Below are 15337 nucleotides of genomic sequence, written 5' to 3' on the forward strand. Positions count from 1 at the left end.
GTTGAGAGTCCGCCTGCCGATGCAAGGGATGCGGGTTCGTGCCCCGGTCCGGGAAGATCCCACACGCCGCGGAGCGGCTGGGCCCGTGAGCCATGGCCGCTGAGCCTGCGCTCCGCAAAGGGAGAGGCCACAACACTGAGAGGCCCGCGTACCGCAAAAAAAAAAAAAAAAAAAAAAAGCCGAAGCCTACCTGGAGAATGTATGTCAGGATGCGCTAGGCCGTGCTGCAGAAACCACACTGTGACATGCATGGGTGGTGAGTCAGGAACTCAGGCTGCTTATATCCTTGGGGCCCAGCATCCTTGGATCGTCCAGGTGAAACGGAGGAGAAAGCGGGATGAAGGCATACTAGATACACACCATCTGAGCCCGGTAGGGATGTTAATTTCCCATATGTCACTGGCTTGAAGAAGTCACATGGCCACCATAACAGCCAGGGAAGCTGGAACAGGTAAAGAGTGCTGTGGCATCGATGTTACTGAATGCAAATTCATGTGCCCGATGAGTGAGGCCAAACATACCAAAACATCGGAGTTTGGAGCAGAGAAAGGTTGATTGCAGGGCCAAGCAAGGAGAACAAGAAAGGGTGGCTCATGCTCAAAAAATCCTGAACTCCCCGATGCTTTTCCAGGAGAAGATTTTAATAGGTGAAATTTGAGGTGAAGGCTGCAGGGTGTGACTTTCTTCTGATTGGTTGGTGGTGAGGTAGCAGGGCGGTGTTCCAGGAATCTTGGCTCAGCCTGAGGTTACAATCGTCTACCTCGGTGGGGGCCCTAGTTCCTGCAGAAGAGCTCAAAGATATTGTTACGTATATTCCTTGAGGAGGAACCAGGACCCTTCCCCAAGGCGGCACTATTGTTTCTTGACTGCTCCTCCTTTGTTTCTGCATTTCCTCCCTTCCCTGATCAGCAACTCTTTGAATCTGCCCTTTGGAACTCAGGGAAGGCCAAGGAGGCTGAATGAAACCTATTTCCTACAAACAAGAAACAGGGGACAGGGAAAGGATTTGTACTCGGGAGGGCCTCAGGGTCCTGCTCCGTCTCACCGAGTGGACAGAGGGAAAGATCCTGGGTCTCTGATGTTGCTGGTGCCACGTTCTCATCATGCATTTGTTATCATGAGAGAAACATTTCAGCCAGTGTTAATCACCTTGTTTGCAGCTAGAAGCACTCCTAACTCATATGGAATGTGAAGCAAAGTCCATAAGTACAAATCGTTTTTGGAAGGAGTAGTAAGGGGAAGAAAAATGAAATAAAAGAGGTGTTGGGCTGCACCCCACAGGCCTACAAGGCCTGTGCTTGTCCAGCTTCAAGATCAAAGAAAGAGCCCGGAGTCAGCAACAGAGACATCAGTGGTTTAATGGGTGGGGGAGCTTACGTGTCCGAGGCAACGTCCTAGAAGGACACCCTACCGTGTGCAGCGGGGCGGCAAGCAGGACATGGCAGCAGCCTTCCCAGGCCGGTGTGTGTGTGGGGGGGGGTGACAGGAAAGGGCGGGGAGATTACCAGTTATAGGGGGAATTGACATCAGGTGGGCTCATTAGTTACCAGGGAAACAATTAGAGGGGGCACGCCCCTCACCACCCCTTTGGTAAGAAGGATCTCTAGCTGGGGCCTAGCGCAAATATGTAGGAAGGGCAGTCATGTGAGTAGGGTGTAAGTGAAGCAGGCACTGGTTCTGTGGGGGATGTACACAGAGCAAGAGGACAGCCATCTTGAGTGTCCTGACCACACAGGAGGACTATAAAAAATAGAGGAGATATGGAAGGAAGGCCCCTCAGCTTGAGAGGCCGGCTCTGTTACCGAGTCCAAGCTCGAACTGCTCGCTGCACGACAGGCCAATAAATTGAGAGACGAGGTGTTGGGGCAAAGGAACAGCGACTATTCAGAAAGCCAGCAGATCAAGAAGATGGTGGACTAGTTTCCCAAAGAACCATCTTCCCCGAGTTAGAGCTCAGGCTTCTTATACTAAAACGGGAGGGGGGAAAGTGCTGGTTCTGGCCAGACTCTGGAAGGGATATGTTAATTTCTTCCTTCCTACAGCCATTCACAGGTGGGCCTGGTTGGGATATTTCATGTCAGCTAAACAAAGGTATTTTAGCTTCACGCTCTTTACCTGGGAAGCAGGGTTCCCAGTGATGGGCCATTTTGTGTAATTTAAGCTAATAGGCAACATCCCTTTAGTAATTACCTTGTCAGAGAATACAAGGCTCTTCCCTATTACAGCTCCTGGGTGCTACACACAGTTATAAGGGAAAGTCATCATTCTTTTTTTATAAATTTATTTATTATTTTTGGCTGTGTTGGGTCTTCATTGCTGCGCGGGCTTTCTCTAGTTGCGGCGAGCAGGGGCTACTCTTCCTTGCGGTGCACGGGCTTCTCATTGCGGTGGCTTCTCTTTGTTGCCAAGCACAGGCTCTAGGCACACGGGCTTCAGTAGTTGTGGCACACAGGCTCAGTAGTTGTGGCGCACGGGGTTAGTTGCTCCACGGCATGTGGGATCTTCCCGGACCAGGGATCGAACCCGTGTCCCCTGCACTGGCAGGCGGATTCTTAATCACTGCACCACTAGGGAAGTCCCATCATTCTTATGTCTTTTAAGAGGAGGGGGGAGAAGCACCTGCACTTTGAATCTCAGCGGGGGCAGAAGAGCCTTTGGAAGCTTGACAGGCTGGAAGGTGTTGAATCAGGATGACTCTGTTCTCCCTGTGGGTTGGGTTCCAAATCTCGTCCAGAGTTGTCACCTCCAAATAATTTCGTTGATATGTGCTGGGCACAGGGCTCGCCCTGCTACACATGCTGTGTCTCATCTCCGCAGCAGAGCCTCCGCTGGCGGCTCAGGTTCTGACTGGAGCCGAAAGCTTTCTTCCCTCCCACCTGAGCTAGGGGTCTGGCTCCACCTACCTCTGAGGTGGCTTTCCCTTTCATTCTTTGAATATAGTTATAATAGCTACTCCAAAGTCTTGCTTGGTAAAGCCAGACAATTTTTTAATTGGTTGCTTTTTTTTTTCTTGACTTTGAGTAACATTTTCCTGTTTCTCTTCAGGTCCAGACAATCTTCATTGTGAATGACATTCCATAGAGAGTCTGGATTTTGTTATTTTCCACTGAAGTGTTGACGTTTGTTCTGGCAGCCAGTTTATTTACTGAGAAATCACTCTGCACTTGTTTGGGCTTCTTTAAGGTCATCTGTGGAAAACCTATGGCATTTCCCAAGGGCCTCTAACTTAGTGGGATTTGGCCTCCAAACTCTCGTCTCTGTGCATTTTATCAAGGTCTCAGGGATTAGGACTGGAGTAAGTCTCCCTCTACTGGTCCTGACTGGTAAGGATCAGACTTTGCAGGCCTCAGCTGGATGCCCAGGGAGTGGACTAGATATTAATGAGCTGTGTCCACTCTGGCGGGACCACAACTCGCAGGCCTCCAGCGCTGCTTCACTCCTAGTAGCTCTGTTGGGCGCTTAACCTCTCTTGGGTGATCTCACCCTGTGTACACACAACCCAGCCCTCAGCCATTGACTCACAAGGAACTGACACACAGACCTCTGGGCACAGCCATCTCTCTGCTGCTGTGCCCTGAAGATTTCAGCTCCTTCAACTCCTCGAGTCCTGATCGGCCTTCCCTGCTTGGCAGGACCATGCATCTGCTTGGACTCCAGCTCCCCACCCCTCGGAGGAGGTGAGGTGTCATCTGTGGGTCTCATCTCAGGGGTCCCACCCTCCAGAGATAGAAGTCTTGTGCTGCTTGTTATCCATTTCCTGAAAACCATAACTAGGCCTCTGTTGTCAAGATTCATGGTTATTTACAGCAGGAGGGCTAGTGTGGGTACCAGTTACAACATCACCACTGGAAGCAAACGTCTGAGCGCATAATTTTGGTTTATGGAGAGGACAGTGTGTTGTACACCTCAGTCAATTTCTGACTTGTTCCTCTGCTCTGAGGGGCAAGTTACAGCAGTTCCTGAGGAGGCACTAGCTGGTGGGAGGGTCTGGTGGGGCCTAGGAAGGCAGATATGCATCTGAGCTGGGCCACTCCCCAGAGACACCATCACCTGGAGGAAGGGCTCATCCTTTCCAAGTGGCTGGGAGAGACCAGGGGCGTGTAGGGAGCAGGCAGAACTGCCGAGGACTGAGTGATTTGACCTGCAGTATGAGAAACCTCTCCTCACCCCAGAAAGTTCTCCTGGACGGGATTGCAGGGTCCTCAGCTCCAGATTCACAGTACCTGGGGCCCTGTGCCTCCAGGCAGGGGTCAGCTCCCCCGTGAACTGCTGACTCCAGAAGAGTATGGGGCCTCTGTGCCCCACGGTGGGGCGGGGGCCACGGGAAGGCAGCTTGCCCACAGGGAGCTTGATGCCCCCTCCCTAGCTCTGCATCCTCGGCCACTCAGGGCTACTCCTCAGAACGGCCCGGGGGGCTTTTCCCCGTAGTATCACCTTACTTCTGGCGCTCTCCTCTCCCAGGAGCACTTCCCTACCAGGAAGAGCTTAGTCTCTTGGCAGGTCTCTTGGGAGAGCAGGGCCTCTCCCAGTCCACACTCTGTTGCTCGGGCTATAATCCCATCATACTGGGGGCAGGGACCTCAGACCCTTTCCCACTAGAGAAGCTTCTGTGAATCCCAGGAACCCAGGAGCCTCTGGGGAGTGGGCCTCCTGGCCCAATAACCCTGGAACTCGAGCCGCCCTCTTATTTCTCCAAAACCCTGGTACTGAGCTAGGAGCAAGTCAGCTTCCTGGAGGGCAGAGCCCCCAGAGTAGGGTCGGGGCTTTCAGGAGATGGCAGGTGTTGGGGGGTGGGACGTCCTGAGAAAGACTGAGACTCAGCAGTGTGTGATCCTCCCCGATCCTGCCACCTTGGCCAATGCCAGGCACGGCCCCTCCGCCCTGTGCCTGCGCTGTGGGCCCCTCCCTGCATGTCCCTGTCCCCTCTGAGACGCTCTGCCTCGACAGCACAGGAGGGACTCACCCCTGCGGGTGAGGAAAAGAGCCGCCAAGCCGACGTGGGAAGGACCAGAAAGGCCACGGTCTGGTGGTGACAGTCCGCCTCGTTGGAGGCGACCGCAGCTGCTGGCCTGAGGTCCTCAAAGGAGGCCTGCAGGAAGCGCTTTCTCTGTGGCGTCTGTGGGCTTGAACGCCCCCCCGACAGAGGGGTTGCTTGCGGCAGGAAAGGCCTGGCGTTGAGCCCACAGACACTCCTGGAGGCAAAGGGCCCCCAGCTGGGTTCCTGGGGTGGCCTGAGCCCTGTTCCCCACTCCCTGCACGGAGCACAGAGGCCTGGGGCTGCGATCTGACCTGAGTGCTCTGCTCCTGCACGGCCAGCTTGGCACCTTGGTCCTTGCCAGCTGCTGGCCAGGCAAGGACCGTCCTGAGAGCCAGAAGGACCAGCACAGTGTCCAGAAAAGTGGGGGCCAGAAGGCCTTAGGTCCTTTCAATCCCTTCATTGCCCAGAAGAAAACAAACTATGTCCTTGAGGTGGCCCTTGGCTTCTCTCCAGGAGGGCGAGTATTTCCCCAGCCCCCACCTATAGTGACCTTCAGAGGCTGCAGGACTGGACCCAGCTCTCAGCACCTGGTGTGAATCTGGCCCAGCAGGATCCCCAAGACCAGGGAGCAAGAGCCAACCTAGGGGCCCTCACCACGGCCGCCTTGCCATTAGCCATCCTCCCCCGAGATCCGGCCCGTGTGACCAGCTCCAGGGAATGCCAGGGTTCTGTCCCCTCCTTAGCATGGCTGTCCTGCAAGAGGACCCTAAGCACAGTGATAAAGACACAGCCCAGCCTGGCTACTGGGTCAGCCCAGCGTCAGGAGTAAACATGCCGAAGAAAAAAAAAAAGAATGAACCTGCTGATGTCCAGGTCCTCTTCACTGTGCCGGCCGGACGAATGTGTGCTTGTGCGCGTGAGCACGTGTGCCTGCACCTATATGTGTCCGTGTGTCTCCCCGTGTGTGTCCCCGTGTGTGTGCCTGTGCGCACGTGCTCACATTTGCGTGTGCCCAAGCATGCACACATGAATGGTGACAGGAATGGTGACCCGCGCTCAGTGACCTGAGCAGGTTTTCCCTCCTTCCCAGGGCCCCGTTATGGTTTCTCTCAGCTGCACCTGCCTCTTGCTTCATTCGGGAAGTCCCCCTCTGCTGACTGATGCTGCTCTGTGGGGTTCAGGTCCTCTTAATCTCCTCTTAAGGGTTCATGCCCTGTGTCTAAGAGGCCTCACTGTCTACAGTGCTCTCTTGATAACAGTCCTATTGACAATAATAAAGCCATTTCCACCCGTCTTGGACGTGGGCCAGGCTAGGGGTCCAGGGGTAGAAGACTTGACTGCTGTTATCGGAACTCACGCCCCTGTTCCCGTTCTTCCCCGCCCTCTCGACCGCAAGCTCCCTGGGCAGGCACAGGTCACGGCCCACACGGTTCTGTGTGGCTACAGGTTGGCTGTCCCTCTTGTTTTAGAATGTGTCATTCATTCATTCACTCTGTAGACACACGTTGGAAACACACTCTCTCCCAACTGCTAGGGAAACAGTAACGGAGAGAGCAGCCCCTGCCCTCCCGGGGTTCAGGTGACTGCAAGTGATGGAGCAGATAGAAGTGTGAGATTCGTACCAGTAGTGTGAGAGTCCAAAGGGGTGACCCTTGAGGTTGCTGACACCCCAGCTGGGCCCAGAAGCCAGAAGGTGAAGGAGGGCCAGCAGGGAGACTTGCAGGTCTAAGCAGGGCAGTGAGCAAAGGTGACCTGGCCTTTGGGAGAGGGACACGGGGATACAAGCAGATCAAAGGCTCTTCATGCAGTAGAACCAGTGGGCCAGGAGGTGGGCCCCCGGCAAGCAGCGGAGGACAAGGAAGGGTTTGGAGCAAGTAGGGGCTCCGGACTGAGCAGCGGGCCAAGCTGGAACCATGGCTGTGGCTCTGGGTGGCGGTCAGGTGGCACGGCAGAGACACTGCAGCTCAGAGAGGAACGACGGGCTCAGACTGAACCGAGAAATGGGGCAGCGTCCGGATGGGGCATGGGAGAGCCCCACTCACCCCTGACCCTGGCTGCACCCAGGCGCCCTTGTTTGGGAGACAGGCTTGATTTCCAGGTCCAGAGGGTACAGTCCACGTGGAATTTTCTAGGTGGCTTCAAGCCCTGTCCAGCCTGGGCAGCAGGGTGGGGCCTGGCCTGCTTCCCAGGCACCCCTGTCGTGCACCCCCGTCGTGCACCCCCCTGCCCCTGCTCTGCTGGGCACCCGGCCCTCCCTGAGAGCCCTGTGGCCGTTCTTGTGCTCAGCCTGGAGCCCAGCCTTTCCCAGCAGGTGCCCGAGGGCTGGCCCTTTGGGGGGGCCCCTTCCCCTCAGAGGCCGCTTGTCCCGGACCCCGGCCAGCCCCAGCCTCAGCCCCATCCCGACCCCTGCTCAGATGTGCTCTACCTGTGATTACAGTTTTATTACAGCAAAAGGATACAGGAAATCAGCCAAAGGAAGAGACATAGAGGGTGGAATCTGGAATCTGGGAGGTCTGAACACAGAGCTTCTGCTGTCCCCTCCCGGCAGAGCCCTGACGTGTGACAACACACACAGAGTATTGCCACCCAAGGAAGCTCTCCCAGACCTTTAGTTTTTATCGGGGCCTCATCACCTTCTGCCCCTGTGGCTGGCCATCCTTTAGACCCAGCCCTTCCCAGAGGTCAGAACTGATGTGCGTGTCCCAAAGCCCAAAGCCTGATGCTCCCATCAGGCAGGACAATGTGGGTCCTGGAGATCCCACCCCAGGAGACGAGGCCAGGACCAGACCTCTCTGGGTAAAGTTAATTCTTTAAATACACCTGATGCAAAAGGGCTGCGGTTTTGCCACACAAGCTAGAGATCATGGGCACAGAGCACAGCAAGCTTATGGTGGCTACTCACATTGGTTCAGTGAGGAGCAAAGGACTTTCCTTTTGGAGACTCTGATGAGCCCATGTCAGGAGCACGTGGGCCACCAGCTGTGTTTGGCGGGGGCATTTTGCACCCCCACCCCTGCCCCTTGGCCGCAGGGCCATGGCCTCTGGCCCCAGGGCAGAGGGCAGCCCCTGGAGGGATGGTTCTGGAGAATGAAGCACCCAGAATCAGAGGGATAGAAAACACACACCACACCACACCACAGCAGGGCAGGTGTGGGGGCAGGCGTCTGTGTGGTGTGTGTGGTGTGTGTGTTTTGTGTGTTGTGTGTGGTGTGTGGTGTTTGGTGTGTGTGTGGTGTGTGTGGTGTGTGTGGTGTGTGTGGTGTGTGTGGTGTGTGGTGTGTGTGGTGTGTGGTGTGTGTGGTGTTTGGTGTGTGTGTGGTGTGAGGTGTGTGTGTGGTGTGAGGTGTGTGTGGTGTGTGGTGTGTGTGGTGTGTGGTGTGTGTGGTGTGTGTGGTGTTTGGTGTGTGTGTGGTGTGAGGTGTGTGTGGTGTGTGTGGTGTGTGGTGTGTGTGGTGTATGGTGTGTGTGGTGTGTGTGGTGTGTGTGGTATTGGTGGTGTGTGTGGTGTGTAGTGTGTGTGGTGTGTGGTGTGTGGAACTAGAGCCCACATGCCGCAACTAAGAGCCCGCATGCTGCAACTAAGACCTGACACAGCCAAATAAATTACATAATATTCTATTGTACATATATACAATGGAATACTACTCAGCCATAAAAAGGAACATAACTGGGTCATTTGCAGAGACGTGGATGGACCTAGAGCTCTGTCATACAGAGTGAAGTAAGAAAGAGAAAAATAAATATCATATATTAACACATATATGTGGAATCTTAAAAAAATGGTACAGATGAACATATTTGCAGGGCAGGAATAGGGATGCAGACATAGAGAATGGACATGTGGATATGGCGGGTGGGGGAAGGGGGGTGGGGTGAATTTGGAGATTGGAATTGACATATATACACTACCCTGTGTAAAACAGATAGCTAGTGGGAACCTGCTGTATAGCATAGGAAGCTCAACCCGGTGCTCTGTGGTGACCTGGGATGGGCGGGGGGGGAGGTGCCAGAGGGAGGGGATACGTGTATACATATAGCTGATTCACTTCATTGTACAGCAGAAACTAACACAACATTGTAAAGCAACTATACCCCACTTTAAAAAAAAATCTTCAGTTCCAGGGTCAGTTTGTTCCCATTTCTTTTATTTATTTATTTATTTATTTATATTTTTGGCTGCGTTGGGTCTTCGTTGCTGCGCGTGGGCTTTCTCTAGTTGCGGTGAGCGGGGGCTACTCTTCATTGCGGTGTGTGGGCTTCTCACTGCAGTGGCTTCTCTTGTTGCGGAGCACAGGCTCTAGGCGTGCAGGCTTCAGTAGTTGTGGCTCGCAGGCTCTAGAGCGCAGGCTCAGTAGTTGTACACGGGCTTAGTTGCTCCGTGGCATGTGGGATCTTCCCTGACCAGGGATCGAACCTGTGTCCCCTGCACTGGCCAGCAGATTCTTATCCCCTGTGCCACCAGGGAAGTTCTGTTCCCATTACTTTGAGGCCAGCTTTCGGAATTGTGGCAGCTTATGTCATGGCTACAGTCTGGTCATCATGTAGTTTTCTTCTTCCACCTGGTGGGGGTTGTAGTATCTAGAAGACAGCTCAAAGGATATAGCTCAGTATATTATCTATAGCCCTTGAGGGGGAACTAAAGGTCCTTGACTTTGCTTAATGACTAAACTATTATTATTTAGTCTTGTTGGACTGTTTTCCTTTGTTTCTGCACTTTCTCAATTCTCTGATTAAACTTATTCTTTGGCTAAAGTTTTTCCACAGACAAAAGGCAGGTTGAGGATATGGGGGGCAAGGACCATAGGGGTCCTGCTCCATTTCAATTCCACACACGTTTTTAAAAAATTTTTATTTATTTATATTTTGGCTGCATTGGGTCTTCGTTGCTGCACGTGGGCTTTCTCTAGTTGCGGCGAGCTGGGGCTACCCTTCGCTGCGGTACACGGGCTTCTCACTGTGGTGGCTTCTCTTGTTACAGAGCACGGGCTCTAGGCGTGCGGGCTTCAGTAGTTGTGGCTCACGGGCTCAGCAGTTGTGGCTCACGGGCTCTAGAGCGCAGGCTCAGTAGTTGTGGCGCACAGGCTTAGTTGCTCCACGGCATATTGTAAAGCAACTATACCCCACTTTAAAAAAAAATCTTCAGTTCCAGGGTCAGTTTGTTCCCATTTCTTTTATTTATTTATTTATTTATTTATATTTTTGGCTGCGTTGGGTCTTCGTTGCTGCGCGTGGGCTTTCTCTAGTTGCGGTGAGCGGGGGCTACTCTTCATTGCGGTGTGTGGGCTTCTCACTGCAGTGGCTTGTCTTGTTGCGGAGCACAGGCTCTAGGCGTGCAGGCTTCAGTAGTTGTGGCTCGCAGGCTCTAGAGCGCAGGCTCAGTAGTTGTACACGGGCTTAGTTGCTCCGTGGCATGTGGGATCTTCCCTGACCAGGGATCGAACCTGTGTCCCCTGCACTGGCCAGCAGATTCTTATCCCCTGTGCCACCAGGGAAGTTCTGTTCCCATTACTTTGAGGCCAGCTTTCGGAATTGTGGCAGCTTATGTCATGGCTACAGTCTGGTCATCATGTAGTTTTCTTCTTCCACCTGGTGGGGGTTGTAGTATCTAGAAGACAGCTCAAAGGATATAGCTCAGTATATTATCTATAGCCCTTGAGGGGGAACTAAAGGTCCTTGACTTTGCTTAATGACTAAACTATTATTATTTAGTCTTGTTGGACTGTTTTCCTTTGTTTCTGCACTTTCTCAATTCTCTGATTAAACTTATTCTTTGGCTAAAGTTTTTCCACAGACAAAAGGCAGGTTGAGGATATGGGGGGCAAGGACCATAGGGGTCCTGCTCCATTTCAATTCCACACACGTTTTTAAAAAATTTTTATTTATTTATATTTTGGCTGCATTGGGTCTTCGTTGCTGCACGTGGGCTTTCTCTAGTTGCGGCGAGCTGGGGCTACCCTTCGCTGCGGTACACGGGCTTCTCACTGTGGTGGCTTCTCTTGTTACAGAGCACGGGCTCTAGGCGTGCGGGCTTCAGTAGTTGTGGCTCACGGGCTCAGCAGTTGTGGCTCACGGGCTCTAGAGCGCAGGCTCAGTAGTTGTGGCGCACAGGCTTAGTTGCTCCACGGCATGTGGGATCTTCCCAGACCAGGGATTGAACCCATGTCCCCTGCATTGGCAGGCGGATTCTTAACCACTGCACCACCAGGGAAGTCCCGATTCCACACACTTAATCCCCAAAGACAACTTGGTCACACTTGCCACAATGGTAGCAGATTCAAAGCAGTAATCAAAATGTGTACCCTCAGAGATCTGACTCCACCTGGCAGTGGAGGACAAAATAATATGTGCAGTGTAAGAAGATAAGCAGTAGTTATGGCCATGTGACCATGTGACCAGTTGCAGAAAAGAGAACTATAATAATTTCATCCTCATTTTTACACAAATATGTTTGTGTACATATTAACCGATTTTTTTTCTCTTCTCTTCTCCCTCTCACTCACCATCTATCATAATGTGTTAATAGTGGTTATCTTTCTACGTCAGCATATAAGTTACAGGATACATAAGGGGGGTGTGACTCAGTTGGAAGAGGACTGAACATCACCCAGAGATGGATAAAGGGACTTTACGTCACCTTCTGGGGAGAGGGTAGCATGTATTTGGTTGTGTGTTGTTGGCTGAATTATGTCAGGCCGACTTTGCTATTGGCTTTACTTGGAAGTGAAGTTAGACGGACTGGGGTGGATTTGTATTGGTCAACGTAAATTGTGCAAGGCTGAACCTAGGCTAGTCTGAACCCAGACTCCTTTCCCCGCACAGTTCTGAGTTGGTGTGGAACACAGGGGACATTTCACCCAGGATTTGCAGCCGTGTTCTTTTTGCACCTGGAAGGGTGATGCAGCTATTGAAGTGGTGTCCTAGTGATGTCCGCTTCCATCCCATGATCAGAGTTAACATCACCAGCAATGGGACCGATCAAAATGGTGCCAGCTGATGGGATGCTGTGAGGATGCAGTGTCACTTCCATGGTGCTCAAGACAGAGATGCACAGCCTGCATCTAATTGCAAGGAAACACTGGGAAAACCAAATTGAGGGACTTTCTACAAAATAACTGATCTATATTCGTCAAAAGTATCAAGGTCATAAAGGTCAAGGAAAGACTAAGGAGTGTTCCAGAGTGAGGGAGACAGAGAGACGGGACCTCCAAAGGCAACATGTGACCCTGGACTGGACCCTTTGGCCATAAAGAACTGGAGTGGAAGTCTCAGCTATGCCAGACAAGTGGGTTGTAGAGACCTGTAGTTCACTGGGACTCTGTGTGAGAGGTGCCCTCACCACAAACACAAAACCAATGGGTATGAGGAAACTTGGGGGTGATGGATATGCTCATGACCTTGACTATGGTGATGGTTTCACACAGGTGTTTGCATATGTCCAAACTCATCAAACTGTATACATTAAATATGCATAGTTATGTATAGCAATTAAACCTTGATATAGCTTTTTCTTTTTTTTTTTTAAAGAACATCATTGGGACAACTTATGAAAGTTGAATGGGAGCTAAGGATCACGTGGTAGGAACGCATGGTGTTACTCTTCTCTGACAGTTGTGCTGTGTTATGATGGTGTGTGTTATGTTGTGGTTGTGTTGTATGTATTGTGTGTTTTTGTGGTTGCATAGGACAATGTCTTTATTCCAAGGAAACAGACACTAAGCTATTTAGGGGTGATGGAGTGTTAGTTTTGCAAATTACTCTCAAATGGTTCAGGGGAAAAGAATTCTTACTATCCTTGCAACTGTGAAACTTTGATTTCAAAATAAAAATTATCTTTGGCATTTGAAAATGTGTCTGGAGTGTAGTGATGGCCTTGGCTGAGTGAAGCAAGTGCTGCTGGGTTTAGATTTGGGTGAGGGTTGATGGAGGTAGGGAGATTTTTTAAGCTGTGGGTGTTTAGGAGAACACTCCCCAGAAGGACCTCTGTGTGGCCTTGGCCATCACCCAGGGGCATCAGGCCCAGGGCTTGCAGGAACCAGTTCCAGGCCATCTGCCCCCAGCCAGCCAGGAAGGGGCATGTTCCCCACCCCAGGGTTTATTTTTATTTTCTTTCCCAAAACCCAGGATGGCGCTTCTGGCTGGCACCTTTGGGTTGTGGGTGAGGACGGTGGCCCCTTCTAAGGAGACAGGTTTCTGCGAACAAGGAAGCAGAAGCTGCACTGATGCCTGGCCCCACCTAGTGCCCCCAGTCTTCCCTCCTCCAGCCAGCCCCCACCCCCCCATCACACACAAACCTGCCTGGCCACCCAGCCTGCCCCAGCCTAGGCCTATAAACCCCCCACGGCCTCGCCTCCTGTTGTACAGAGGCTGGGAGTTGGCGCCATGCTGCTGAATTTCAGTGGCCTTCGGGCCCTGGTGACAGGGCAGGGAAAGATGGGTGTGAGCGAGGCAGGTGGGGGTGTGTGAGGGGCCGAGGTTAGAGAGCAAGGTGACCAGACGCAGAGCCTCACAGGCCCATGCTGGGGCCTGCAAGTCCCTTTGTGCCTGAGCCGGCTGATCTGGGCCTGGACTGCTCCCTACCACCCAGCAGGCCCCATTGGGACAGGATGCTAGCCTCTCCCTGGTCAATGCAAGAGCCCTCCTGTGAGGGAGGCCCTCAGAATCAGTCTGGGCAGATGGGGGGACCCAGCCAAGGCCTCTTCCCTCGGCCCAGCAGGAAGGGGCTGCCTTCTGGGCCTCCCTTGGCCAGATCCTAGATGGCCGGACCCCTGACCCCCAGGCCACCACCCTCTGGCCAGCACTGTCTCACCGCTCTTTCCTGAGCAGCAAATCTGCTGTCCCCACCCACAGCCTTGGCCCAGACATATTGCACCATCTGGCTGCCCCGTGCACCCCTGCAGAGATCGGGTGGGACACCATGAAGGCCCTGCACGCCTCAGGAGCCAGAGTGGTGGCTGTGAGCCGTACCAATGCCAACCTGGTCAGCCTCTCCAAGGAGGTGAGGTGTGCAGCCCCGCCATGGGACAGGCCTGTGACCCTCCGGGATGCCTCACCAACCTGCCAGGATGCCCCCTTTGGTCACTGGCCAATGCCTTCCCACAGGGCCCCGGGGTAGAGCCTGTGTGCGTGGATCTGGGTGACTGCGAGGCCATGGAGCAGGCACTGGGCGGCGTGGGCCCTGTGGACGTGCTGATGAACAATGCCGCTGTGGCGCTGCTGCAGCCCTTCCTGGAGACCACCAAGGAGGCCTTCGACGGGTGAGGAGTAGGAGAGGAGGTGGACTGGGGAGAGGGCTGCTGAGGAAGTGGACCGGGCGTGGCCATGGTCTGTCTCACTGTCCCCTCTCCCCCCAGGTCCTTCAGTGTGAAACTGCGCTGTGTTCCAGGTGTCTCAGGTGAGCCAGTGGGAGGATGTGGCCCAGTGCAGACATGGCCCAAGCGGGGGTGCAGTGGGGTCAGGCTGCCCCCTCTCTTGGCTTCCAGATTGTGGCCCGGGGCATGATCAGCCACGGAGTGCCTGGCTCCAGCGTGAATGTCTCCAGCATGGCGGCCCATGTCACCCTTCCCAGCCTAGCTGCCTACAGTGAGTCCCTATGCCCGACCTTGAGCCCCCATTCCATGCAGGTGCAGCTGGGCTCCCAGGCTGGGCCTCATGCAAAGTGGGCTGAATCCTTAAGCGTCCTCGGTGCTGCCCTCTTCTCACAGGCTCCACCAAGGGTGCAATGACCATCCTGACCAAAGCCATGGCCATGGAGCTGGGGCCGCACAAGGTAGGCATGGGGGAGCTGGGGGTGCCAGGGGCCCCGGCCTGGGAAGGCACGAGGTAGGCGCAGGGTGGGGGTGAGGTGGGGGCTGGCGGGTGGTGGGCAAGGCGGCGGCTGGGGATGAAAAGGGGGGTAGGGGGAGCCAGTGGGTGAGTAAGCAAGCTCAGTGGGGTCTGTGAGGGCGGGGTTCGTGCGCCGGCTGAGACCACCCCTCTGGCCCCTCGGTCCCAGATCCGGGTGAACTCGGTAAACCCCACGGTGGTGCTGACCGCCATGGGCCAGCAAGCCCCGTCTGACCCCGAGTTCGCCCGGAAGCTGAAGGAGCGCCACCCGCTGAGGCAGTTTGCTGGTCAGCTGGGCTTCGTGGAGTGGCGGGCGCGGCTGGGGCGGCCGGGCCCAGACAGCTGGGCCGAGCCGTGCTGACCCCGCCCACCACCCGCCGCAGAGGTGGAAGACGTGGTCAACAGCATCCTCTTCCTGCTCCGCGACCGCAGCGCCTCCAGCAGCGGCTCGGGAATCTTTGTGGATGCCGGGTACCTGGCCTCCTAAGAGCGCGGTGCTTTGGGCGGCCAGAGGGATGGTGCTCGGCCCCGCCCGGC

General features: G+C 54.1%; 1 protein-coding gene across 1 annotated transcript; it reads left to right on the forward strand.

Annotated features, from left to right (window-relative positions):
- The first annotated feature begins 13357 nt into the window (after window positions 1-13357).
- LOC102978646 (carbonyl reductase [NADPH] 2-like) lies at window positions 13358-15287 on the forward strand. Its single transcript, XM_007125606.1, is given in 9 exon segments — window positions 13358-13414; window positions 13878-13973; window positions 14078-14232; window positions 14329-14349; window positions 14351-14369; window positions 14458-14557; window positions 14680-14744; window positions 14970-15087; window positions 15184-15287. Coding segments are annotated over 9 exon segments (735 nt in total).
- The last annotated feature ends 50 nt before the right edge of the window (window positions 15288-15337 follow it).

The sequence above is a fragment of the Physeter macrocephalus genome, chromosome 14 (assembly GCF_002837175.3).
Source record: "Physeter macrocephalus isolate SW-GA chromosome 14, ASM283717v5, whole genome shotgun sequence".
Lineage (NCBI taxonomy): Eukaryota > Metazoa > Chordata > Mammalia > Artiodactyla > Physeteridae > Physeter > Physeter macrocephalus.